Source organism: Sapajus apella, unplaced genomic scaffold (genome assembly GCF_009761245.1).
Source record: "Sapajus apella isolate SASKATOON/1434 unplaced genomic scaffold, GSC_monkey_1.0 scaffold125, whole genome shotgun sequence".
NCBI lineage: Eukaryota > Metazoa > Chordata > Mammalia > Primates > Cebidae > Sapajus > Sapajus apella.
Window position 1 is genome coordinate 483,765 of NW_022437065.1, and position 26,790 is coordinate 510,554.

The 26,790-nt window shown below is 36.9% G+C and overlaps 1 protein-coding gene across 1 annotated transcript in view; it reads left to right on the forward strand.

Annotated features, from left to right (window-relative positions):
- Nucleotides 1-3,982: 3,982 nt before the first annotated feature.
- The window catches only part of LOC116539039 (cytochrome b-245 heavy chain), a 34,164-nt gene continuing 11,356 nt past the window's right edge, over nt 3,983-26,790 (forward strand). Inside the window, exons 1-8 of the mRNA XM_032261631.1 lie at nt 3,983-4,139; nt 6,721-6,816; nt 8,119-8,229; nt 16,656-16,740; nt 18,325-18,470; nt 20,598-20,788; nt 23,609-23,738; nt 25,874-25,966. Of these exons, the coding sequence (XP_032117522.1) occupies nt 4,095-4,139; nt 6,721-6,816; nt 8,119-8,229; nt 16,656-16,740; nt 18,325-18,470; nt 20,598-20,788; nt 23,609-23,738; nt 25,874-25,966 (897 nt within the window). The 5' untranslated portion in view covers nt 3,983-4,094. The remainder of the gene's footprint in view (nt 4,140-6,720; nt 6,817-8,118; nt 8,230-16,655; nt 16,741-18,324; nt 18,471-20,597; nt 20,789-23,608; nt 23,739-25,873; nt 25,967-26,790) is intronic.

The window sequence follows — 26,790 nt, forward strand, 5'->3', positions numbered from 1 at the left end:
CGTAAAAGAAAGACTTTACTCTTCATTGCAGCTATCTCTATTTCTCCAGCTGTAAAACTGATTGAAGTGCTTAAGGTTCTCAAGAAATTGCTACTCACAGCCTTATGATTACTTTCATAAAGGGAGGAAAAAGCAGAAGAATGGAATGGTTGATTGCCCAGGGAAAATAGTCTTTCTTTTTTGAATTTTCTGCTCAAATTATGGAGGGAAGGAAAAGCAGTGGGAAAATGTTCAAGAAATAAGTTTATGTGAAACTGGAAACATTATTTCCTGGTATATGCAGATTCGTGATCTCCCTGTCATTTCCTCCCCAGCAGAGCACTGGCTTCAGGAGGTAGGTGGAAAAGTATGAGAAAGGCTTGAAAATTTAGGTGGATAAGGGAAGGTGAGCCAACAGGCAGGGAAACAGAACAGCGGGGATAAGTACAGAGGAAGAAACTGATGAGTTTCAAGAGCTGATGGAGAAGCAGTCATCTTTGTAGAGGAGTTGAGAGTGGCAGAGATGGGGGAGAAAGTGGATTTTTAAAGACGTTTTATTTTTCTTTAGGTGTAAAGGCCTCATTTATTTAATTACGTGAAAAAGTGAATACACATGTGAATAACTTTTTGTATCAGTCAGAAAACAGAAACCACTGTATTTTAAGAGGGAGAATTTCAGACTAGGAAATTTGTTGCATGGATTATGGAAAATTAGAGAATCCCAACACAGGGTGCAGCGGCAACAAAATATAAAGATGAACAACTACAGGAAGTGGTTACCACCCTAAGGGTTGGGGGAAACTAGGAGGTGGTGGTGTAACTTGAGTTCAGAAGCCAGGGCCACCTGGCAGAATCTAGAACTACAGTGGTGATGGCCAGCAGGAGCTCATGCCACAGGGGGAGAGGCTGACTGGTGAAAACTGGAGCCTCAATGCAGATGCAGTTCCTTCATGGATGCTACTTGAAGCAGAAAGCTCAGGGAAGAAACACTGTGGCTTATTCCCTGCTCTTCATTCTTCAATCAAGTCAACATACTAGAAGCCAGAGGGCCAAGGAGCCTGGCAATACAATTCTCTCTGAAACACAGTAGAGCAAGGAAAGGAGGAAATAGACCTGAGAGCAAGAAGCAAATTCTTGTCACATATTTGGATAGTCTAAGTTTGTTTCTTTGAATTCATCTCTGTGTGAAACAGAACCATGAGGCCAACTTCTCTTTATGTGGGTTATACATGCTTGAAAAGCCATAGAGGTCAGAAAAGTACCTTTCCTTGAATATTAAGAAGTGAAAAACACTACTACTTTGCCAATTACCATAATTCTAGAAGCTTCGCAAGTAGTTCATAGACAGCAACCAAAAGAGTATATATGTCTTCTTTTTCTTTCTTTTGTTCCCTTTTTGTCTTCCCATTTCTTTCTTTTTTCTTTTTTTTTTTTACTGCCCTATTAGCTATAGCTGCTATACAACCACCCTTGTGCAATTAGTCAATATCGATTTCCTAATGGGGTTACTATCCTACCGTCCTGTCTCTTTCATGTCTTGAAGAATGGGTAGCAACAAGGGTAAATTAGGCTACATTTAGATTTTGGCATCTACCATATCTGACATACCTTTGTCCTGACCCTGTTTACTCATGTAGCATATAGGATGACATGTTTGCCTGCAAACACAATTGTCATGTAAACATTTTGGCATATTTATTGTATTTTGTTATGTTTTCATTTCCTATAGTTGTATGTGGAGTGACTTAGTGTAGGGTTTTCAGTGTAGGCATAGTCAGGCTTTTTTCTAGTATCTTGGTCAAAAGTATAACCAAATTTCTTGGGTTTCAAATCCCAACTCTACTATTTTCTAGTCATGTGAACTTGGCCAAGTAATTGAACTGTTCTGAAACTCAGTTTCCTTATCTGTAAATAAAATCATAATAATAGAATCTGCTTTACAGTCGTTGAATTGCAAGGATCAAATGAATTGATGTGTGTGTATGTGTTTGCATGTGCGTCTGTATGTGTAATACACACATATATGCAGTCATATCACAACTATGGGGGATTTGTTCTGAGAAATGTATCCTTTTGATTTTGTTGTTGTGTAAAAATCATAGACTGTACTTACACAAAACTAGATAGTATAGTCTATTACACACCTAGACTATATGGTATAGCCTGTGGTGGCTAGGCTACAAACCTTATAGTTTGTTATTGTACTGAATACTGTAGGCAATTCTAACACAATGGTCAGTATTTGTGTATTAACCATAGTTAAATATAGAAAAGAAACAATAAAAATAAAGTATAAAAGATTAAAAATGGTATACCTGTATAAGGCACTTACCATGAATAGAGTTTGGAAAACTAGAAGTTACTCTGGGTGAGTCAGTGAGTGAGTGGTGAGTGGATGCGAAGGCCTAGAACATTTTTGTCCACTCCTATAAACTTTATAAACACTGTATACTTAGGCTACACTATATACATAAAACATTTTATTTCTTCGATAATGAAATAAATTTAGCTTACTGCAACTTTTTCGTTTATAAACTTTTTCTTTTTTAATATCCTGCCTCTTTTGTCATAACCCTAAGCTTAAAACAACAAAGAAATTACAGCCATACAAAAATATTTTTAACATCCATATTCTAGAAACTTTATTCTGTTTTCAAAACATTTATTTTTATTTTTTACCTTTAAAACATTTTGGTTAAAAGCTAAGACACAAACACACACATTAGCCTAGGCCCACACAAAGTCTGGATCATTAATATCACTGTCTTCCACCTCCACATCTTGTTCCACTGGACAGTCTTCAAGGGCACTAATATACATTTTTCTGAAATACCTTCTGAAGGTTCTGCCTGAGGTTCTTTTACAGTTAACTTCTTTAAAAGTAGGAGTATATTCTAAAATAATGATTAAAATTATATTCTAGTAAATAAATGAACCAGTAACATAGTCATCTATTTTTATTATCAAGTATTATGTAATATACATAATTGTATGTGCTATACTTTTTACAACTGGAAGCTCAGAGGGTTTGTTTACCCCAGCATCGCCACAAACACATGAGTAATGTGTTATGCTACAATGTCACTAAGTGGTAGGAATTTTTCAGCATATATATATATATGGAGAGAGAGAGAGAGAGAGACAGAGAGACAGAGTCAGAGCCTTGTTCTGTCACCCAGGCTGGAGTGCAATGACACAATCTCAACTCACTACAACCTGACTCCCAGGTTCAAGTGATTCTACTGCCTCAGCGTCCCGAGTACCTGGGACTACAGGCACCCTCCACCACACCTTGCTAATTTTTGTATTTTTAGTAGAGACAGGGTTTCACCATGTTGTCCAAGCTGGTCTCAAACTCCTGACCTCAAGTGATCCACCCACCTCAGCCTCTCAAAGTGTTGGGATTACAGGTATGAGCCAACATCCCTGGCCAACACTATTATAATCTTACAATATTGTCAGCTGTCATACATATGGTTCATCATTGGCCAAAACATCTGTATTTATATATGTATGTTTCACATCATATATATATATACGTGTGGATATATATATAATGTCTATACATGAACATACACACACATATATATAGACATATATAGCACATAACATTGGCACATAGTAAGCATCTTGTAAATATCAACCATTGCAATTGTCACTACTTTTCTCAACAAGGCTGTAAATGCTGTTCCAGCCTGTCAAAATCACACCTGTTTAATGTGTTTTACGCAGCACCAAGTCATATGTAGTTGAGTATGAGCAATTACCTAAAAATTGCTAGCAGATAACTGGTTAGTTAAAAAGTTAGTTCACTGTGTAAAATACATGCCATAAAATGCACTGTTATTTCTCTCTTAGTTGTAGAAGTTGGTTTCGTTTTCCACTATGTTTAGTTGTGACTGTATCATTATAGACTTTTTTTCTTGTAGTTGTTGAAGTTTAAAGATTTAAGTTTCTTATGAATACAAGCTTTTCAGTTGACCAATGATTATTAGCCAATTTCTGATAAAAGAAAGGAAACAGATTGCCCCAGGGCTGCTGTTTTCATTTCCTCATTGGAAGAAGAAGCATAGTATAGAAGAAAGGCAGACACAACACATTCAACCTCTGCCACCATGGGGAACTGGGCTGTGAATGAAGGGCTCTCCATTTTTGTCATTGTAAGTACCAACAAGAGATAAGTTATAAATTCTCTGACTTTTTGGGGTTATCTTGGAACTAAAATAGGCCAAATCTTTTTTGTTCACTTGGGAAATTGCGTTGAAACTGATTCACCATGTGAACATATATCTATCTGTAAACAGACTGAGTCCATTCTTCCAAATTCCTTAATGGAAAGAACATATCTGGGGGCTCACTTCTAGCTTACTTCTGAATTCCTAGGAGGACTAACTTAGCCAGCATTTCACAGAAGGAGTAGAAAATATTTCATGCTAATGATCTCTGATTCTGAGTTGTTTAGTAATGTTTACTCAGACACATATATCTATGTGTTTTTACTACTTTAAAAATGACCAATTGTAATTTTATACCATTTTCTAAATAAAAAGTATAAGATTGACTCATGTATGAAAAATTAGCCTTTATTTCAGTAATTATACTAAATATAATAAATTTCTCAAATTTCTTTTCAAAATAAATTTAGATCTTCTTTTCTCAGAGATCTAAATTTGAGTTATTTACAAGATTTATAAAAATTCAAAAGACAAGAATTGAAATAAGTCATCTGGATTCATTTATATGTAGTATGTATATATTATATATAATTGTATATATATAAATCAATATAATCTTTTTTTGTTTTCAACATGGAATCTCTCTCTGTCACTCAGGCTGGGGTGCAGTGGCGCAATCTCGACTCACTGCAACCTTTGCCTCTTGTGTTCAAGCAATTCTCCTGCCTCAGCCTCCCGAGTAGCTGGGATTACAGGTGCCTGCCACCATGCCCAGCTAATTTTTGTATTTCTAGTAGAGACAGGGTTTCACCATGTTGGCCAGGCTGGTCTCAAACTCCTGACCTCAGGTGATCTGCCTGCCTTGGCCTCCCAAAGTGCTGGGATTACCGGCATTCGCCACAGTGAAAATGGTTAATTTTCTTTATTTTATAAAGTACAGCCAACTTCTGTACTTTTTAAAATAAAGAAAATCCACCATTCTCTTAAAACGGTGTTATCAGCAAAGCAATAATGGACAAATTGGGTAAATACAAATGTGGTTTTTAAATAGGCTTTCTAGATAACCAATAGAAGCATTACACAGATGTTAAAAAGAACAATTATGAATTGAATATGAATGGAACGTTTGTAAAAATTTATCATGAAAAATATGAGTCTTTGAGTTTTAAATATAGAAGGAAATTAGTGGCTCAAATAAAATAAAAACAACATATATTTTGTTACAAAATTGTTTTATGCCAAACCAACATTCTACTGCAATAGAGAATTCTTCTAAAAATTTGAAGCTGTAAACTTAACTTCTTATCACCATTTTTAAGAGCAAATAATCTCTATAGAAAATAAGTTCAAATTATACTTTTAGCACTTACCACAATTTTTCACATGAAAGGAACTCCTTCTAAATTATATACTCATACACTTGAAAGTGAAAACACAGCTTGGAAAGTCAGAGTAAAGAAAGAATGACAAGGTCAGGAAATTGGGAAGTTGCTTTTGCACCTTTTTCTTTGTAAAGATAGAATATTATACCAAAGACTGAGGGAAGAGGGGGTTGTGATCATAAAGTTTCAGTGAGACAAGATAAATGAATTTTTGAGATATATTGCACAGCAAGGTAACCATAATTAATAAGGATACACTGTATATTTGAAAACATATTATAGCTAAGAGTAAATTTCAAATGTCTCACTGCATAAAATGATAAATGAGGTGATAAATGTTAATTTTATTTAATCATTTCATGCTGTGTGTGTGTATATATATATATATATATAAAACATCACATTGTACCCCATAGATGTATACAATTATTTGTCAATTAAAAATAACTTTAAAAAATATATAAAAATTTATTTCTTTAAAAAAGTAGAATATTATCAAGTGTCTATGGCATTTAATAGCTTCAAAGCATAGTTGAGAAAAGATCACTATGGAGCTGAAGGTAGAGAACTGGGTAGTGTTGCCACTTGATCCAATCAATGCTTAGCATAAAATGAATTGTCATGACCTAGAAAGCTGTTTTTGTTGTAAATCCCATGCCCCTCACTATGCTCAATATTCTCTCCTTCAAACGTTAAGTAAAACTAACCAAGGAGAATGGAAGTCTCAGTATTTTCGCTGATGAGACTTCACTAGCTGGAGTACTGTGTGGTAGAGGGAGGTGAGTGGCACCTGTGAGAACAAAATGCAGTATCATACTGGTGAAGGGAAAGCAGTAACATGTTGCCTTCCTTTCTCATTTTAAGTAGAGTGGCCTGCTATCAGCTACCTATTTAAGGTTAAGCAAAAAGGAAGAGGAAAAAGGGAGGCGGGATGTTAGACTGATAATTTGGCATACTGGCCAAATCATAAAACAATCATGGGGAACAACAGAGGGTGGAAAGGTTAATTATAGACAGTGACACTGTTGAGGAAAGAGCTGGCTTTAAGCTGGTTACTCCCACCTTTGTCACAACCTTTGTCAAAGTTGGACTTGGGGAAGTCCTGACCCTTATCTGACTCCAATCTTGTGTGGAATCTACTGTCGAAATGCAAAAACTTCATGCAATTATTTCTTTTTGTGCAGTTGGTATGGCTGGGGTTGAACGTCTTCCTCTTTGTCTGGTATTACCGGGTTTATGCTATTCCAGAAAAGTTTTTTTACACACGAAAACTTCTTGGGGTAAGTATAAGTTCCACCCAATGCAGTATTGGCTGGTTCACATATCTCATCAGACATTCTTGTTCATCTCCCTGTTAGCATTTTAAATAAATATTCTGACCAATCCAAACCGTACCATCAGCCTCACTACCTCCATTGCAACTTCCTGGGCAAGATTCATTAAAACCTTCCAGTCCGGGACCAACAAAAGTAGGGAAGAGGGGCCCAGTGTCATCCCTCCCCACACAAGGACCATGTGCCATTGTTTATCTTAAAGGAGAAATCTAATACTCACCCTGAAATGGAAGGCCAGGTTGGAGCAATCCATCTGAAAGTGACACGTGTGGGACAAGTGGGACTTTCCATATTTTCTAAGTTATCTGATTTCTGCTACTTTTTTGCATGGAGAGCTCTGCTCCTGATCACATGTTATGAAATGATCTTCATAAAATCAATGTCTGTCTACATATGGAGACTTGAGGAACTTGCTCAAGGGCCACGTCTGTTGACTAGCCTAGTAGAGTGAAGGCCCTTCAGTTTCCTTGGGTCCTTTAGTATTCTGAGTTTCCTTGAACTGTCAGGCCTCTTGCCTCCAGAAAACATTTGTTACATCATGCTGAAACTATGACTTAATTGCTCAATATTAATTATTATATGTTTTGTAAATAATAGCAATGCTATAAATAATTATAGCATGTAATTATACTATATTATTATAATTATTGTTAACTTATTCACATTGATGCTTTCTCCCTCCAAATTATGCAACTTCTTTAGACATTACAAAGATAAGAATTATAATGCCAAAGCATTATACCATACAAATTTAAGTTACTGTTAAGATCAATCTAAGTGCTAAGAAAATATATTAAATCTTTAAAAGTTTTGATACTTAACTCTAGTTAATGATATGCACATTAAGTGTTTAGGGGAAAGTGAACTGATGTCTGTAACTTACATTGAAATGCATCAAAAATTAGATAAGTTGATGAATAGATACAGGAATGGATAGATATGTGATAAAGCAAGCATGAAGGGTATAATCTGGGAGTTAAATAAACAGATATTTATTGTAAATTTCTTTCAACTTCTCTTCATGTTTGAAAATTTTAATAATAAAATGTTGGATTAGGGAAAATGGTCAATTTCAGATGAAAACAAAGGGTCTTCACTAGCCCTAAAGGAAAACTGTTGGCTCTGAAGGACCTTCCTGTCCAGATCACTTGGTGTCTCTGGTGTGTGACTGAGAACCTTGGGGAAGTGAGGACAGGGCACATTCTGTGCTCAAAAGAGTCACTCTGCTCCCTTTCCTGCCTCTTCTAGTCAGCGTTGGCCCTGGCCAGGGCCCCTGCAGCCTGCCTGAATTTCAACTGCATGCTGATTCTGTTGCCAGTCTGTCGAAATCTGCTGTCCTTCCTTAGGGGTTCCAGTGCGGTAAGAGAAAATGTTTTACTAAGTTCCTCTAATTTTCAAAGGCCATCAAGCTCCAGCTTCTGTGAAATATTCATGCGCCAAGCCATTCTCTAGCATATTTCCATACTATTTGAGGATGGAGCTCCCTAAGACAACTATTTGAAAAACAAATTTTGAAAAAACACACAAAACCACCTATACCTCAACAATAGCAATAAAGTAGCACACACAGGCACACGCTTACACACACACACACATATATATAATAGATATGCATATATACAGAGCTTTAGGAAGTTGACATGTGATATTTGGGAGTTAATCTTTCAGTGTCATTCAAAAATATTTAAGTCATAGGAAATATCTTCTGTGGATAACATCCCAAGGAGATGGAGTCAATGGACAGAGTCACACTATAATGAATGTGACCAAGAAGTGTTGGCTTTATGGAACTGGGGAGCATAGAGCTTTCCAAGTGCCCAGAATTCCTTTGACTCTCACTTCAACAATTTAGTAATCTGCTAACTGTACTGTACTAGAAGGGAAAGAAAAATTGTAGGAAGAACCTGTAACCCATTAAAATGGTATACAAATTTCTCATTAGTATTACTATACAAAGATGACAAACAAGGAACTTAAAATCTACAAATGTACTCAAATAAATATGATACAAAGCAAAATACAATGGGTCCCACAATGCTTTATAAATAAAATACTATGGGGAAGCAAGAGAGAAGTTGTGTCAGGTGGGGCAGGGGATGAAGAAGGGCTTTTTAGAGGAGGTGACATTAGAGATGAACATATAAAAATAAGTAAGCTTCTAAGAGGTGTAAATGAGGGAGAAAGGCATCCTAAATGGAGAAGATGTCATGGACAGAAGCACAGGAAATAGTGAGGAAATCGTATTCTTGAAGGTCAAGAATTGGTACAGCCTTAGCTTCTCTTTGTATTGTTATTATTATAACTATTTTTTGCCACCAGTTATAATAGTTATTCATTATAACTATTTTCAGCATACCAAAGAGGGTAGCTGGGAAAAAGTAGGGATTGGTGTCCTGGTGGGACCAATTCCATAGTTCATTAACAACTAGTAGCTTCTGAGTTTTGGTTTTTTTTTTTTTTTTTTTTTTTGAGACGGAGTTTCGCTCTTGTTACCCAAGCTGGAGTGCAGTGGCGCGATCTCGGCTCACCTCAACCTCCGTCTCCTGGGTTCAAGCAATTCTCCTGCCTCAGCCTCCTGAGTAGCTGGGACTACAGGCGTGCGCCACCATGCCCAGCTAATTTTTGTATTTTTAGTAGAGACGGGGGTTCACCATGTTGACCAGGATGGTCTCGATCTCTTGACCTTGTGATCCACCCGCCTCGGCCTCCCAAAGCTGAGTTTTTTTAAAAAAACTAAAAGTATAATAAGCTTTTTGAAAAAGTTACTTATTAAGTAAAGATCATTTATGGAGGAGAGCAGAAAGCAAACTACTTTTGTGGGAATGTAGGGACTGTACAGGGCAGATGCCTGACATAAGGCTGGAAAAGAGGGGTAGGATTTTGCTGGTAAACTAGAACCATATATGTATAGTTGAGGAGTTCATGCTTAATTTGGCAATTACAGAATATGTGAAGGAGGCAGTGAACTAAACTGTAATAACAAGTATAACTTACCTTGAACTCAGCCTCATTTTTCTTAGTTACACTAAATTCATGCTGATCCGAAGAAGGATTTTTTTTTCTTTAAGGACATACAACACTCAATTTACTAATATAGGACTAGAGGCTATAATTTAGCTTTTATGTCTTAACTATTTAGAAAATACCATTTCATCTTAAACCAACTGCCAAAATTGGTCTTTCACAAGTCTAAAGTAAAAGTTGGCAGAAATAACTCTAACATCTCTACTTTATCAGAAAAGAAAAAGAATGTTGATAACCACTTTGAGATATTCCAGAAATAGTCATGATGTTTTCCTCTGAAAAATTCTGTGATGAGGTTCCTTTCCTTAAGCCATAAATTCTATGCCACACAATGTTGTCTTGTAAACTGACAGCTAATCAAAACCAAAACTAACAATAGTACTTTGTATTAGACATTGATTACAAGGATTTCCAAATAATCTTCTAAATTTCAGAAATCACAGAGTTAAAATTACACTCAATTGAAAGTGTTATTAATGAGCTACCTATTGTAAAGTATGATGTTTAATATATCATAAGTGTCCTGTGAACATTTGCTAAATGAAGCCCATGCACTATAGCTTATTTTTGAGTTGGGTTCTCTATCACCCAGGCTAGAATGCAGTGGTACGATCATAGCTCACTGCAGCCTGGAACTCCTGGGCTCAAGTGATCCTCCCTCCTTGGCCTCCATACATGTGGGGATTACAGGCATGAGTAACCTGCCCGGCCAGTTCCAGTTCCTTATTTCTAAGGAGACACAATTCATTTTTATTCTTCCTACCCCCATTAGAATAGTTTCTATTTAGAGGAAGTAAATGCTGAGAAACAGGCAATGTTTTCACCAAGATGGTCTGTTAAGAAATCTTGGTTACTCCACAATTCCAAGTTGCACTGCCATTGAGCACCATGTCCTATGAGCAGCACATGTTGTAATGGTAGCTTTTAGGCTCTCTGTGACCCAAGAAGGAAGATCTACATGAGGGTCTCTAAAGACAGGGATGAAATGAGGCTGTCCTTCAAATTGCAGAGAAGCTTGGCTCTATAACTAGATAGATCTTTATATAAAATAATAATATTTTAAACAAGCAGCAAGCAATATTCTCTCATAGATCAAGCATGTACTTTCTTCTGGGATTCCTAACCTGAAATGTGAACTTTTCAAATAAAACTTCTTTCCTGATTGGGATTAAAATGAGTGAGTCTGCCATGACTAATGCTATAAATCATATAGCTGCCGCTCACTGAAGTTTAATGGAATTCACCTCATGAAATCTGCACATCAAGCCAGTAAAGTGGGAACAAAATTAAATGGAAGTATTGGCATTCAAACCCAGTTCATTGTGTCTCCAGAGCCCATTCACTTTAAATCATGCTGCCAAAGCTTCTTGAAACTGTGCTGTTGCAATATGATGATCTTAGAAAGCCATTATAGATATGAGTGTTGTTTGAGCATGCCAAGTAACCTAGACTAGAAATGACAAGGATTTTGTAAATACAAGGACTCAATAGTAGGACACTATATTAGCAAAATAGCCACAAACTTGCATTGAGTTTCTAGAGGTCTCAATCATTGAAATTTTGCTTTGTAAGTTTGCTTCTGGTTACCTAGAGAAAGAAAGCTGCAGGGTTGCCCACCTCACCACCCCAGGAAATGTAGGGGTAAAGGCTCTCAGACTGCTTTGTTGAGAAAAATTGAGAAAGGGTAAATTCAGCTCAGCATACAAAAGTCTCTGAGGAACCCTTAATAATCCCCAGCTTGCCATACAGAAACTAATTTCTAGCTGGATGGCAGTCCCCGCCTTAAGATCAGAAAGAAACAGGAAGATGAGAGGGTGAGGTTTTTATCTGTTGCCTTATATAGTCTGGGAGTCAGAGGCACTCAGTGTGCCTCTATACCTCATCATGTGGTCTAGCACGAGTCTTTTGGGCTTTCTATTTCATATTTTTTTTTAGTTGAAAAACAGGTCAACTAATGCAAATGTAAGAAGGCATATGTTGTTCTAAAACATATTAATTGAATAAGTCTGTCAATTAGTGAGGTGTCAGTCAATAAATATTTGTTGAGATCCATCTATGTGCTAAGGACTGGGGACATATGGTGAGTAAAGAGTGAGGTATAGATGGGCCATGAACTTAAGGAGCTTAGAGTGTTACAGAAGACATAGAGAATAAACATGGAATTTCCAAATTATAAACAGTGCTATGCAAATAATGTAATGTTATTCAGATTTATCGTACACTCTACTGCCAGCAGGTGTGGACATTAGTGTCAACTTCTTTGCCTGATTTCTGTAGATTCAAAGTTGGATTTTGCAATTTCTCCAAATTGAATATAAATATCTAAATCAGATACATTAATGGACCATGTGGTAAGATCAAGTGTAAAAAAATAGAGGCTTTGAGTTTCTGTAACATAAGTGTTACACCCCATAAAATATGTACTTCCTTTTAGTTCCACTTCCCATTTTCTTGATTTTTTTTTCTCACTCAGTTTCAATAGAGCATAGAAATCTGCTGAAGTGACTCAATAATCTCCCTTGCATTAGAATGGTAGTTTATTGAAATTGGGCAAGGCTTTAAGTGACAGTAACAGATAAATTTCCCTTTAGAAGTCAATGGCAGAAAGTAAAGTAAGTTGGTAAGGAAGCTATGGGGCACGATGGCAACTTGGATAAGTGGGGAGTGGCTGGCAATAATTTAGAAGTAACTCAAAGCATATAAATGCAATCTGCATGGTGATGAGAAACAAAAAATCATGGTCAGTCACAGACATTAAAGTCCATCTTTCTTATGCCACCAACTGGTTGTCTTGCCTCCTTTTTAAGGAAGTGGTAGGGAGATGGTCTTCTTAAAAGCCCAGTATCAGCATGACTTGTGGCTTATTTTTGGATTTTTTTTTTTAATTCCTGACCATGCCAAAGAGAGTAGATGGGAAAAACTAGGGATTGGTGGCCTGTAGATGGGAAAAACTAGCTTTTAAAAATTACGCATTAAGATGAAACGGAGTATCATTGAATGGACAATGTATTTCCCAATCACATCTCTCCACTGTTCTGGCTTTCAGTTAATTTTTCTCTAAGGATCTATGGTTAAAGCTATCAGGGGACATCAACATCTATTATTTCACACTTTTTATGATACATGGTGATGATGATGATAAGGATAGGACTATGAATACAGTACAGTGTAGGTTCCACAACAAAACCATATACTTTTTCTTTAAATTCAGCATGCAGGAGCCAGTGAATTTTCCCCAAAAAATTTCAAAAGGATTTGTCAACAAATAGAAAAGAACAGTGTGGCAAGTATAGATATGTGGGTAAATACACCTCTATAGGTTTAGTATCATTATCTTCAGTTCCAGGGCAATGAAAATGTACTTCATTTATCCAACCAAATACTAGTTAAAATATTTTTTAAAGTACATGACATACCATTCTTACACAGGAAGCTTACCTGCTAGCTGGGGAGTGCAGCCATACTAACTGAAAACTTAAATAATGATACAAAATAACATCAAATATTTATGAAATACCTGTCAATGAACATATGCAATTGGGATATGAGGGACAAACTATGATAATTATACAGGTGAGGAAACTGGAGACTGAGTACGTTGTTCAATGTCACACGGCTAGGTGGAAGGACTGAGAACCAACACAGAAAAAACTTGCTCCGAAATGTAATTTAGTACTGCTTTCCAACACTACTAATTCTCACTCTCTTATTCTTTGGACTCCATCCTAGTATCACCACTCCTGTATCAGTCATCTATTATGTAACAAATTATCACAATAACTTAAAACAACCCCCGTTTATTAGTTTACAGTTCTGTAGATCACAAGTGCAGCCCCCAGTGACTGGGTTCTCTGCTCAAAGTATTACAAGACTGAAATCAAGATACCTTCTGGTCTAAATTCTCACCTGGAAACTCCAGGTAAAAACCCTCCTCCAAGCTCATTCTTGTTGGCAGAATTCAGTTCATTACAGATGTAGCACTGTTTCCTTGCTGGTGTTCATCTAGTGGTCACTCAGATCCTAGATATTCCTGCATTCCCTGCCACATGCCCTCCTCCATCTTTCAGCCAGCAACAGGGCTTCAAATCTCCGACTTCCTCCATCTCCGACTTCTAAACCCAGATTTAAAGAGTTCATGTGATTGGGTTTGTCCGCCCAGATAATCTCCCTATTAAAGTCAACTTGGAACCTTACCTCTGCAAAATCCCTTTTGCCATACAAGGTAACAAAATCACAGAGTGGTGTCTCATCATTTTCACAAGTCCTACCCAAACTCAAGGGGAGGAGATTATATAAGGTCATTGGGGGTCATTCTAGAATTCTGTCTAACACAAGGACTCTCAGAAACTATAGAGGAAATCAAGTTGGAACTTGAGGAGCCACAAAAAAAAAAAATTATAGAGGAACATGGCAATTGAGAAACAGGAAAAAGATATTTCCTTAAAATTTTAAAGAATACAAAATAGAAAATAACTTTCAGCACTTGAACATGAAAAACAAGGCAGTTATACAAGAAAACAAAGATAGTCAACTTTTCACCAACAGATCTGTGAAATATTCTTTATTGCAAAAACATTCAGTTTGAAACAAATTATTTTACAAGTTTTTATTTCAAATAGGAAACCATTGTCTACAGTGTGAGTCATTGCTCAGCTCCACTGGTCAACATTTAATTGTAGCTGATGCCATTGGCATATTCCCTAAGCACTGACACTTCTGATCCAGGCGACAACTGCGCTTTACAAGCGTCATTCACTTTCTGCCTGGGGATTGTCTTTCAGCTTTCTCCTGGAGCAAGCCTGAAATCCTAGGGAGGTGATGCCGTCAGAGCCGCCCTCAGCCAACCATAGTTGGCAGTTGGTGGTTGAACACCCAAGCTTCTTAATCTGTTAGGTAAAAACCAAAGAACAAAATAAAAACAAAAGATAAACCTTTGGGACAAGTTCCACACCAGTTCCCTGGTGTGATTGAGCCCAGTGATATCATATGATCATGGTAGCTGATATGATAATGCACTCTTCATTGATTTCCTCCCCAGTCTTATTTCTACCCTCGTTTTCTATGATCACCTTCTGGATAGAATACTGACACTTAAATTCTTGCCTCTGGTTTATAGGCACTTAGAATAATAGTGACTATATTCCTGCATTTGGTTTGATAGAAAAGGGCATTAACCTTTTATAGACAAATAGACTTGGATCCCAGCAAATGTGTAATTTTAACTTTAGTTTTCTTACCTGTAAAATGAGGACATTAAGACTTTCCTTGTTACATTAATGAGGTAATGATTATGGATAAACTACCTGGTTCACAGAAGGAATTCAGTAAAGCCTAATTCTATTTTTATTTTTTCTGGAATCTCCAGTGTCTTCCTCAGCACTATTTCCATAATTCCAAGAATCTGCCCCCATAGTTTAAGCTTCCTGCCCTTCCTAGTAATGGCTAATTGAGAGAGAGATGGTGGAGTAAGCACAATTTTCTATGCAATTATATTTTCTATAAAATCAAAGTATTTTATTAAAAATAAGTAAGCCAAATATTAAACGCCTCTGTATTTAAATTGAAGACAACCTTTAGAACCAGATACTTTAAATACATAAATTTTCTTTGGTATTTCACTCTCTTGTTCTTAAAGTTCCCTGAATCTCTGTGACAGTGCATTTAGACTATGGAACAAAGCAACCAGAGCAAGACATTGGCCAGTTTTCAGGAGAGCAAAGCTCTAATTCAACCATAAACCAGTTTTTTTTTCCTTGCTTTAAGCATTGGCATGAAATGAGATTCAAACTCACATTTTCTATCACGTGAAGGCTGTTCAAATACACTAAAATATTGAGTATAACAGTATTTTTAATGCCAAAGTAAATCATGCACAGTATGAAATATCAGAATGTTGATATAAAATCTAGTATCAGATGGCCTGGGTTTAAATCCCAGCTCTGTGACATATCAGCTGTGTGACCTAATGCCAGGTAAACTCTCTATCCCTTTGTTTTCTCATCTGCTATGTACTGATAATAATGGTACCTTCCTTAAACTGTTATTGTAATATAAGAATTAAAGAGTTAATTCGATTCTGACATTAAAGGTTAATTACATTAAATATTACATTAATTACATTAAAGATTAATATAAGAATTAAATGAGTCAATGCATATAAAACAGTTGCAGACGCTATTGGTAAATGTTAGCAATTGTTATTTTGCCTATTCGTTTTTGGTCAATGATCTCCCCTGTAACGTTGTTCACCTACATGGGCAGGTGTACCCCTCTTTCTCATCTCATACTGTGTATGTCCTAGAACAGTGTTGTTTGAAAACTATTCAATTCTTCTACAACTGTTCACTTGTCTGTGTCCCTGCTTGACTATCAGGTATGTGAAGACAGTCTTGTCCTTTATTAATTTCTACATCCTTTTTAATGAGTAAATTAATCAGAACTAGAAACTATGTAGCTAGATATGTTTCCTGTCCAAGTTTATATTTTTATATACTTAAGCAATGGATTCCAGGGGAATGTCACCAGTATGAGAACAGAAAACATACCAATTAAGCCAGCCATGTCACTTACTGGCTGTTTGACCTGAGAAAGATGACTGCATCTCTCTGAGCCTCAGTTTCCTCATTTATAAAATACATACAATGATATAGTTTGTAGGGAGATCATGAAAATTAAATGTTATAATATGTATCAAATGCCTGGCACATAGCAAGCTTTCTTGTGAACAATTACTATTCCATTTTTTTCCCCTTAATCCAAAGTGCTGCTCAACAAGAGTTCGAAGACAACTGGACAGGAATCTCACCTTTCATAAAATGGTGGCATGGATGATTGCACTTCACACTGGTAAGTTTATTAAAGAAAACTTAGAACCAGAGAGTTCCCTCTATTCATAAATATCTTTTATATAAGAGATCAATCAGTCTTTGTAGTTAGATTAAGTGGTGGCTGGATATGTTGTATTGAGTTCTGCTCAAAAGTATTTACCACACTTTCTGCCACTTCAATATTAGGATTTATTTCTTTAGGTTTTAAAGCATTTTTATTTCAGGATTTCCCTATAAAAATGAAAATATGCCATCAGAAAAGTCAATTCTAGTGTCTTCATCTTTTCCTGTTCTTTCTACTGTCAAAAATACACATGAAAGCTTATTTATTCTAAAAAAAGTTCTTGGCTGCCCAAGTGTATCTGTGGACTTTTTGCAGTAAATCTATAGGAGTTATAAATTGAGAATCCCTCAAGACAGTCCTTATCAGCCAAATACATTTATTATTATTATTACTATTGTTATTACATGTATCCATGCAATACATATATATGTGTATAAATAGATATTATATATTATTATTAAATTTATTAAATTATTAGGGTGGTAGTGTCAGTGCAAGAATGGATGTATCTGGGGCCCTTATCTAATTCCATTAATTCACTCAACAAATAATTCATGTGCCAGAGAATAGATAAACACAATGATAAAGCAGACTTGTACTCTGCCCTTAAAGAGTCTGTTCCTAGCCTGAGTAAAATAGGCTTAGATTACAGGCATTTAACTGAATTTCTCTTCTACTAGTAGATCTGGCAGGCTTTTTGAGCAGCGGCAAATAGATAGTTCAAAAGAAATGAATGTTAAAATCTTGTTAGAAACTGGCATAGTGTACAAATTAAGAGCACAGATTTGTGTGCCAAATGTACTGGATTTGATTCATAATTCTGCTGCTTCCTAGCTTGATGACCTTGATCAAGGTTTTAAAGCAGTCTATGTCCCAGTTTCCTCATTTGTAAGATGAGCCTATGTTAATAGTACCTACATCACTGGGTCAATGTAAGGATTAAGTTATTGTGAAGCACTTACAACAGTACTTGGCATCTAGTAAGCCCTATGTAAGTGTCTATTAATAAACGACGCAATTTTTAAAAGAAAGAGATTCATACCTTATGGCCATAGATTTGTATTAATTCAGTCAAATTTGTCATCTCTCTCTGGAGGTAATTTCAGAGTCAGTTTAATGGGCCAGCAATTAGGCATTCAGTCCATGAGAGTTTTCTTGATTGAGCCCAAATATATTATGCAGAGAGATAATGAAAGCATATCTAAACACCTTCAGAAACTAAGACTATTGTGTAGAATCTTAAAACTTGGTTGGGCCTTTAGGAGCATATAGCTCAACATCTTCATCTTACAAATTAGTAAACCAAGACCAGAGAGTTAAGTCATTTTCTCACAATTACACAACTAGAGAGGAGTTTACTCACTAGAATTGTCTTGCCTCCCTGGTTCTGGAGAACCAGTTCTTGTTTATAAGTTTCCTAGGCCTCCCTTTGTCTCCCTGTGGCTTATCATAGAGTCAGAGGCTGTCCCAGAAACCCAGCTTACAATAAATTTGTGCATACCCTTCACTCTCTTTGTTTCTCTTCTCTGCCCTTTTCAGCAATTCACACCATTGCACATCTATTTAATGTGGAATGGTGTGTGAATGCTCGAGTCAACAATTCTGATCCTTATTCAATAGCACTCTCTGAACTTGGAGACAGGCCAAATGAAAGTTATCTCAACTTTGCTCGAAAGAGAATCAAGGTAAGCATCTCATTGTCTGATTCAGATATTCTCTAGGCCATTATTATTGAGGATTAGATTTCAGTGAGTGAAGGCCTCTACTTTGCCAGAAAAAAAAAGTTGGCTAACCATCGGAGGGACAAGTCTGTAGGTTACAAGAATGGGAATATAGAAGAAAATGTCTCTCACACTCCTCATCCCATGTGTAGCGGTCTCTAGATGTTTTCCAGGTCTTTAAGCTCACCCATGAGAATGTGCGCATGTGAGGCCTGGAGTAACTCAGTCTTACCTGTGACTATGCCCACCAGTCAAAGAAAGCTGGGAACACATGTCTAGTCGAACAAGGTTTGGTTTATTACTTGCTACTGCAAAAAAAATCTAACACCTTAAGGAACTCTGGGCATCTCAAGGGGATGTAAAGTAGAACATGTTACAGGATTTAGGATTCTGTTAGATGGTTTAGGGGAGAATTTAAGAATGCAAGAATTTTCTCTGGATCAGTTACAGTCAGGAATTGGGGGTAGTTCTCAGATTAGGTATCTTAATTATTTTTCTTAGGAGGCAGAGGGAACAGAATAGGACTAAATCTATAATAGGAAAAGAAGCAGTAGTCATTGTCTACGATCAGACATGATTTTGGAGAGATTTTGTTTTATCTCACTCTATCACAGTCACAGAGTGACCTCGTCTGATGTTGTTGTTTTATGAAATTATTTATGTGAAGTAGCGAACATCCTGGCCTAAGTATTAGTGTAAGGCCAGCCACCAGCTGACAGTTGTCAGTGATGCCTTTGTCTTTTCTTACAAACAGTATCTGAGGGATGGCCTATGTCTTCTAATTGTCATTCCTTGAGAAGCATAGGTACACTGGGAGTAACTCAGCAGTTCTCTAGAAGCAGCCAAGAGGGTATCTAGAAGAACTTCTTCCATCCCAGCAGCTGTTGAAGCTTCCTACACTCAGAGACAGCAGCTCCAAGTCTTCATGCACCCAATGACTTGGGAAGATGACCAAATCACATTAATATGCACTGAATTCCAAAAATGTTTTCTTGTGTTTAGAAAACATCCTTAGTTTTGAAAAAAAAATTGTCCTCAGACTGACATGAGAAAAACTTGCCTGATATACCTAGGCACAGAATTAAACACAGAATTAAGCATCATAAAGAACAGATTTTTTTCTACAATATATTTGGTAATATTTCTTTTAAATTGTTTATTGTTTGCCCAATGATACATGAGGGTGGCAACGTGAACATAACTAGGTGAGCCTACACTATCATGCTCTGGATCACTTTTACTGTATCTATGTTCTCCCACTCTTCTAAATGTTTTCATTTTCAATAACCTGTAACTGTGTTTCTTCCTCAGAGGACTGCCCAGGGGCTACTAGAGTCCCCTTGCTCACAGACTCAGAGATCTTGGAAGGTGGGGGGTGGGGGGACTTGTTCCTGTTACTTGTTCCTGTGCAATCCTTAGCCAATAACTGGTGGATGCAGACTATGAAAGCCTGACTTCCTTGCCTCGAGTCAGGATAAACTCTTAAGTTGTAACTTACCCTCCAGAGTTCCCTTGCAAGGTCAGGTTGAAGCTATTCCCCGTGAGACTGCCTGATTTCACCTCCTTGCTTGACTTGTTTGTCTTTTCTATCCTATTCCCCACTCTCTTACCAGTTTCTCTTGGAGCACATCTTTTCTAAGTCACTTGCCCATGAAGTCTCATCTTAAGATCTGCCTCTGGGGAACACAGCTGATGATATTTGGCATTCCCAGAATATATTTGCAAACTAAGCACTATCACCTTTTCAAAATCAAGGCAGAGAGAGCCTTCAGGAACTTTTAGGACATCCTATAGTTGATTGAGTTCCTTTATTTGATACCCCCTTAGAAATAACTACTTAAGTATAGCAATTCACATTTCCTATGACACCTTAACCATGTAAGACATTTTAAAATTTAGAAACATCTATTTCAAGTCTATATCTCTCTGTGAGGGATGATGAGAATTATTCAAAGAGGGAGTGGAAATATCTATTGTTCTATAAATTGGACACTATATAATAGTCCTGCATTTGAGATTTGAGAGCCTATAATAATGTGTGCGTGTGTGTGTGTGTGTGTGTGTGTGTGTGTGTGTGTTTATATTTTACAGAACCCTGAAGGAGGCCTGTACCTGGCTGTGACCCTCTTGGCGGGCATCACTGGAGTTGTCATCACACTGTGCCTCATATTAATTATCACCTCCTCCACCAAAACCATCCGGAGGTCTTACTTTGAAGTCTTTTGGTACACACATCATCTCTTTGTGATCTTCTTCATTGGCCTTGCCATCCATGGAGCTGAGTGAGTGTTTAAACTCTGTAGTCAAAGATTTCATGTCCCTCAATGTCTAGGCATGATGCTCTATTAGAGGCACAGTGACCTCCTTGCCTGTGTGTGGTTAGCCTGTCTGCTACGGGAATGTGAGGGGACAGCAGAGGTCAGTTTGGTAGAAACCACTCAACACTGGCATTTTTGTTTCATACACACATGTAATTGCTATTCATAGTGCAGTTATTTATAGCAAGCTTGAAAAATACACCAAAGTCTGAGTATCTTTGCAAGTGTATAAAACATGTTGAGAGCGCTGGTAGGATCCAGAATATCTGCAAAGATGACCCTTATGGTTTAATCACTAGTCAATTAGACAAACCTCCAAACAAGATGAGTTAATGATTAATTGGTTGAAGAGGTTTGTTATAGCATAATTAGTTTTTATTTAAGCTCACAATCATTTATTTGTTGCCTACTATGTATAAGGACCTATCTCAGGCACTGCAGGAAATACAAGCAGGAAAGATACATGGTTACTGCCTTCAAACATTCTAATATAATGATAAGTAACAGATAACTTCTATTAAGGGTCTGTGCTAAGGATTTGACATGAGATATTTCTTTTAACCCCCAAAATGTATAGATCTTTCACTATCACCATTTCTTGGGGATAGCAATTGTAGACAAGAAATTTGGAGCTAAAATGTTAAAATATGTAGCCTAAGCCACCCAGCTGGTAAGTGGCCCAGCTGAGATTGGAGCCCAGGTAGTTTAAAGCAGGCTGTGATAAATATTCTCTCAGAGACACACAGCGCCTGGCTGTGTGGTTAGGAGAGTTTGCCTGATTGAAAATCCTCTTTCATACCAAGTTTCCTTTTTTCTACTGTTTCATACCACCTGCACACAAAGGCAGGCCCGGGGACGTTCCCTGGTGAGTATAGGGCTCCAGGAAATTAGCAGTGAAGGAAGTAGAAGCTCAAGACTCTGTCTGTCCAGAGCCCAGCTGGTGGCCAAGACATGAGTATGAAAAAGGGGAAGGGTGGGGGACGCTGCATTGAGCATTCTTAATCTATTTGTTGACTGTAACCCCTGATAAACTCTTTCTAAGCATGGATAAATCAGTGTAGACCAAGAATCTCTTGACTCCTAAATCACTCAAGTATCTTTAAATGGGACTTACTCATAATCCAGTGTTTCAGGTAATCCTAGAGAAGAGAAAGAATTTCTTCCCCTCTCTAATTTAGTAATTCCACCACTTTCTGTTTGTATAGTTTCACAGATAATCATCTTCCTTTGAAGCGGACAGAGGAGACATGTTTATCTCCTCCACTTGAACAGAATCTGCTACTTACACTGGTTAGGTGATTGCTTACAGTCTCCTGACACTGTAGCAGCTGAATTGGGTTTAAAATGCAAGTTTCGGGACTCCTGGTCCTAGCATTGAGAAGGAGAAAATCAGATTATTTTTCTGTCATTTACTTTCCATGGTAACTTAGGCATTTTGAACTTCAGTAGTTATTTTCTGGACACTTGCTTTGTGTCGGACATTTTTTTATACATCATGCAAATTGATTATTATCATGAACTTTTAATGAGTTCCTATTATGCCTGTTTTACAGCTGAAGGAACTGAGGCTGAAAAGAAGTTGAATAATTTACCTGAGTCCACCAAACTAGTAAGGAGTAGAACTGAGATTTGAACCCAAATCTGTCTGACACAAAACAGAATTGTTTACACCAAAACATTTTTCTTTGACTTACTAAATCATTCTGATTTACATTCTCATGTAAAATGGGGGTAATAACACTTGCCTCTCAGGCTTGTCATGAGGATTAACCGATATGATTTGTGCAAAATGTCTTTCCCCAAGCCTGGCACATGATAGGTACTCAATATATGATAATTCTTTTCCTCAAGACCTAAGGATAGAAAGGAGTGGTTAATAAACTTGAATTAAAACATTCTCAGAATATATCAAATGACACAATAAATTTTAGATCTCCAAAACAAACTTTTACAATGGGTTTTCTGTGCCTTTTTTTTTTTTTATGTATTCTGAAGACGCTGTCATTTATGTTCCTTGATGTCTACTCAACGTTGTGCCTTCCTCTCTCTATCACTAATAATTGTCTTATGTTTCGGTAGTTGCTCATCTAACATTTATTGAATTGAAATAGATGGGCTCTGAGCATTTCAAGGTACACACTATTATTGTTGATGTCTGTGAGAATGGCATAATCCCTATAATGTTAAGTATCTCAAACTGGTCTCAAAATTTGGGTTTAATTTAGATAATTTCTGAACCCACAAATAAGGCACTTCTGGTAAGCTTCAGGGCTACTGTGTATGACTTTCTGTGTTGTCCACTGTAGTGAGTGCTGGCCAAAGACGATAAAGTTAGCCCACTTTGATGATTGAGCCCTTTGCTTGTAGGACTATCCTTATAGACAGGGTACCTTTTTCTAATTTGCATAAAGGCACTGTATGGACCAGCAGTCACTCTGTTAGATTTGCAATCTTTCTGCTTTTGTTTGTTTGTAAATTAAAATGATACTTGAGACAGAAGTATAAATTCTCCCTTTAAGAGAGCATATATTGATGATCCAAGACCTACCCTCTGTAATGTTACATGTAAATATCCCTTTGGTAATTGAACATATGTTTTTTTTTCTATTGCTGAGTATTATACATTTTCTTTCCTTTAATCTATTCAGAGGGAGCAATAAGCTATCACTTTTAAGTGAAAAATAAAGGACCTGCATCAGAGCACTTAAAATATGTCTAGAATCTTTTAATAAAACAGTTTAATTTCCTATTACTAAATGGTCTGGACTTACATTTTTCTCCCAGACGAATTGTACGTGGGCAGACAGCAAAGAGTTTGAAAGAGCACAATCCAATGGAGTGTGAAAAAAATATCTCAGAATGGGGAAAAATACAGAAATGCCCAATCCCTCAGTTTGCTGGGAACCCTCCTATGGTATGTACAATTCATTGTTGTCATTACAGTTCATTACTGACAATCCTTTACCTGTGTCTAAGAAACATGTACAGATGTTATACATCTACATAGATGTCCATTACAAATGTCATGGAACAGCTAAAACGTGTCTACTTTTCTCTGCTATACTTACTAGATATAACTCTTTCTTGAAAAATAAGCTTTGCATTGTTTTGTTATCAACATCCTGATATAAAACTTGTAAAAATAATGTTTTTAAAAGTGCTATTTCAGTCAAGAGGTTCTCTCTCTTTTCTTCATGACAACACCAGCTAGTGATTTTTAGGGAGATACTAGGGATTCCGTCTTGAGCTGAATTGAATAGCTCAAATAAATAATTTATAAGGAGTGAGGGGCCTCTTGAGATACCAACACATGATACTTTCCGTACAGCTTTCAGATTTAAAAAGGAAATTGATGAGGTGGCATGTAAGGCTACCTTTAGGCATTAGGAGTTTTCTGTTTATGAGGCATAAAGGAGGCTAAACAGCCAGGTTCATACCAACACTCAATGTCATCATGTGGTAGGCAGAAATGTGGCAAATGACCAAGGAAATACATGTTGAAATACTTTCTTTCTTCTATTGGGAGCTCTGAAGGGCTCCATTTTGTCTATTCTCATATCACTGTTCCATGGAGTAAGATGTGGGCCTTGTAATCATCATATCATTCTGCCCATTGGCAGACAGTATACTCTGTTAGTTATTATGCTAGCCGTTGGTATAAAACTAGGCAAAAATCAACATTTGTGCAGAGCTTCTGAAGAGGATTATTTTTTTTTCCTTAAGCACAGTATAACATGAAGGCAAATATCCCATTCCATTTCTCTTTTCTTTTTCCTACTCTCTTAGCATAGGATTACTGTTTCTCTAGACACAGCATACTATCTGAGAACTTAATATCTTTAAGCATCCTATCACATTAATGAAAGCAACCAGACAAATCAGTGAATTGGCTCCACTACATGCAGACATCAATAGAAAGGATAAAAAGGGAACTGTATTGCCAGTCCTCTTGTGGGCAGGGGAAGGCACATTCCTTGATGACAGCTAGAGTCAGAGTACTAGCACCTTAACAGAAATCTACCTCAAAGAGTTTCTAGAGATACTAGCAGCAATATCCAAATCTGGCTCCATTCAGTGGGGCTCCATAGAAGCACCCAGGAAACAGATGGATGATTCGAGACTGTTTTAAACATCTATCCCATCAAAAAAAAAAAAAAAAAAAGGCCAACAGCACAACACTGTTTATGTTATTCTTCAACTTTGGCTGAAGATGGGAAGATTCAGGTGCTCTCAATTTCCAAGAGTAAGTTTCCTGTAAAAGTAATTTCATAGAAAGATTATATGTGAGAGGATGGGAAGCACTCTCTTTTTTTCTGTTAGAATACATCCCAGAAAGTCATCTTTTAGATAATCTTGCCTTCTAAAATTCTTTGCTACTTTAGGTATTAAACCAAATATCCAGCTGGCTGCATCTCAGGATGGATCTGTTTGGCCTCAATGTTTTTGTACCACCAACAATGCTACAGAGTAATTCCAGTGTTCTGAAACACTGCACGTTCTGACCCAAGAGATACCTAAAGTCTGAAAAGCTCTGGGTTTGTCTCCATTCAGCAAGTGCATTGCATACTCCCAGAATTTATCAGAATGTTGGAGAAACAGCCAAGCTCTTGCATAAAATCTGTCATCTTGCAAATTTGTCACTGTGACTACATAGCTAAGAGAAAGCAATCACAATGTTGCATTAAAAATATTGTGTTGCTGAGTTACCCTTTAGAGAAATGTTAATTCTGAAACCAACCTTGCTTTGTTATAGGGTTATTGCAACTGTAGTTGCAACACTGAGGGGAAATCCCACTCTTGTGAGCAGTTCCTCTTCGGAAAGTTTTATATTGTCAGTACAGTTCCCCGATGTGGCTAAGGAGAATGTTTACTTTTACTGCCTCAAAATTATCTTAGTTTCAGATATTTTCATATATTCCATTGTAGAAAAAATTTATTTATCTAATGTCAAATATTTAAGCAAGCCTACAAAGAAATTTTCCCCCTCCGAATATTTTGTTATCTATTACCACTTTATGCATCTCATTTTCATTTTTGCTCTGATTACAGACTTGGAAATGGATAGTAGGTCCCATGTTTCTGTATCTCTGTGAGAGGTTGGTGCGGTTTTGGCGATCTCAACAGAAGGTGGTCATCACCAAGGTATTGATTGATTTAGTAATTACTAGTGGTCAGTGTGTAACTATATCATGAACAAGTCTATCCAACTTTTCTATAGCATTGGTCAGAGTGGTCTTTTACTCAGTTTATTTTAATTAAAGTTACAGCAGAGAGAAGACCTACAATTTATTTCGATTTACTTAGCTCAATAGTCAAATGTTTGGGCCTTTAACTGGGGAAACTGCAAGTTACCATTTTCGATGTTAAAATGAAGCCAAGTTTTTTGTGTGCATGAATCTCTCCCACTCACCGTGTGTGTGTGTGTGTGTGTGTGTGTGTGTGTGTGTGTGTGTGTAGGGGAAGGGCACAGAGGCATTATTTGGTTAGTTAAGAGCAGAAAAGAAAAAGAAGTGAGTTTAAAGAGGCATAAATTGAGTCTTAAAATTTTCCGATGCCAAAAGGTTGAGATGGTTTTCCAGATTACCTACCACCTTTTCTGTGCTGTATGTGTAATAATCTATATGAAAGTCGAAGTGCCCCAGGTTTCAGACAAGTTAGTAACTAAGCTGCCTCTCAAATTTGGTCTCCTTTTTCCAAGTCTAGAGCGGCTTTTCCTGAACGCTAATCTGTTTCTCATCACAAAATAAATAAATATCCAACTAAATAAATGTAAATTGAACTCCCTGTTATAATTTCAGGAAACACCAAGAAAGTATATCTTTAGCAAATAAAATTTAATTCGATTCCACTCAGTTCAAAAGGTATTTGCCAAAACCCTACTATCGGTTATTTTTGCAAAACACACAAATTCTTCCTGTCCTCCACCCTATCTTTCCTCATTTGCTGTCTATGGTGGATCATAGTAA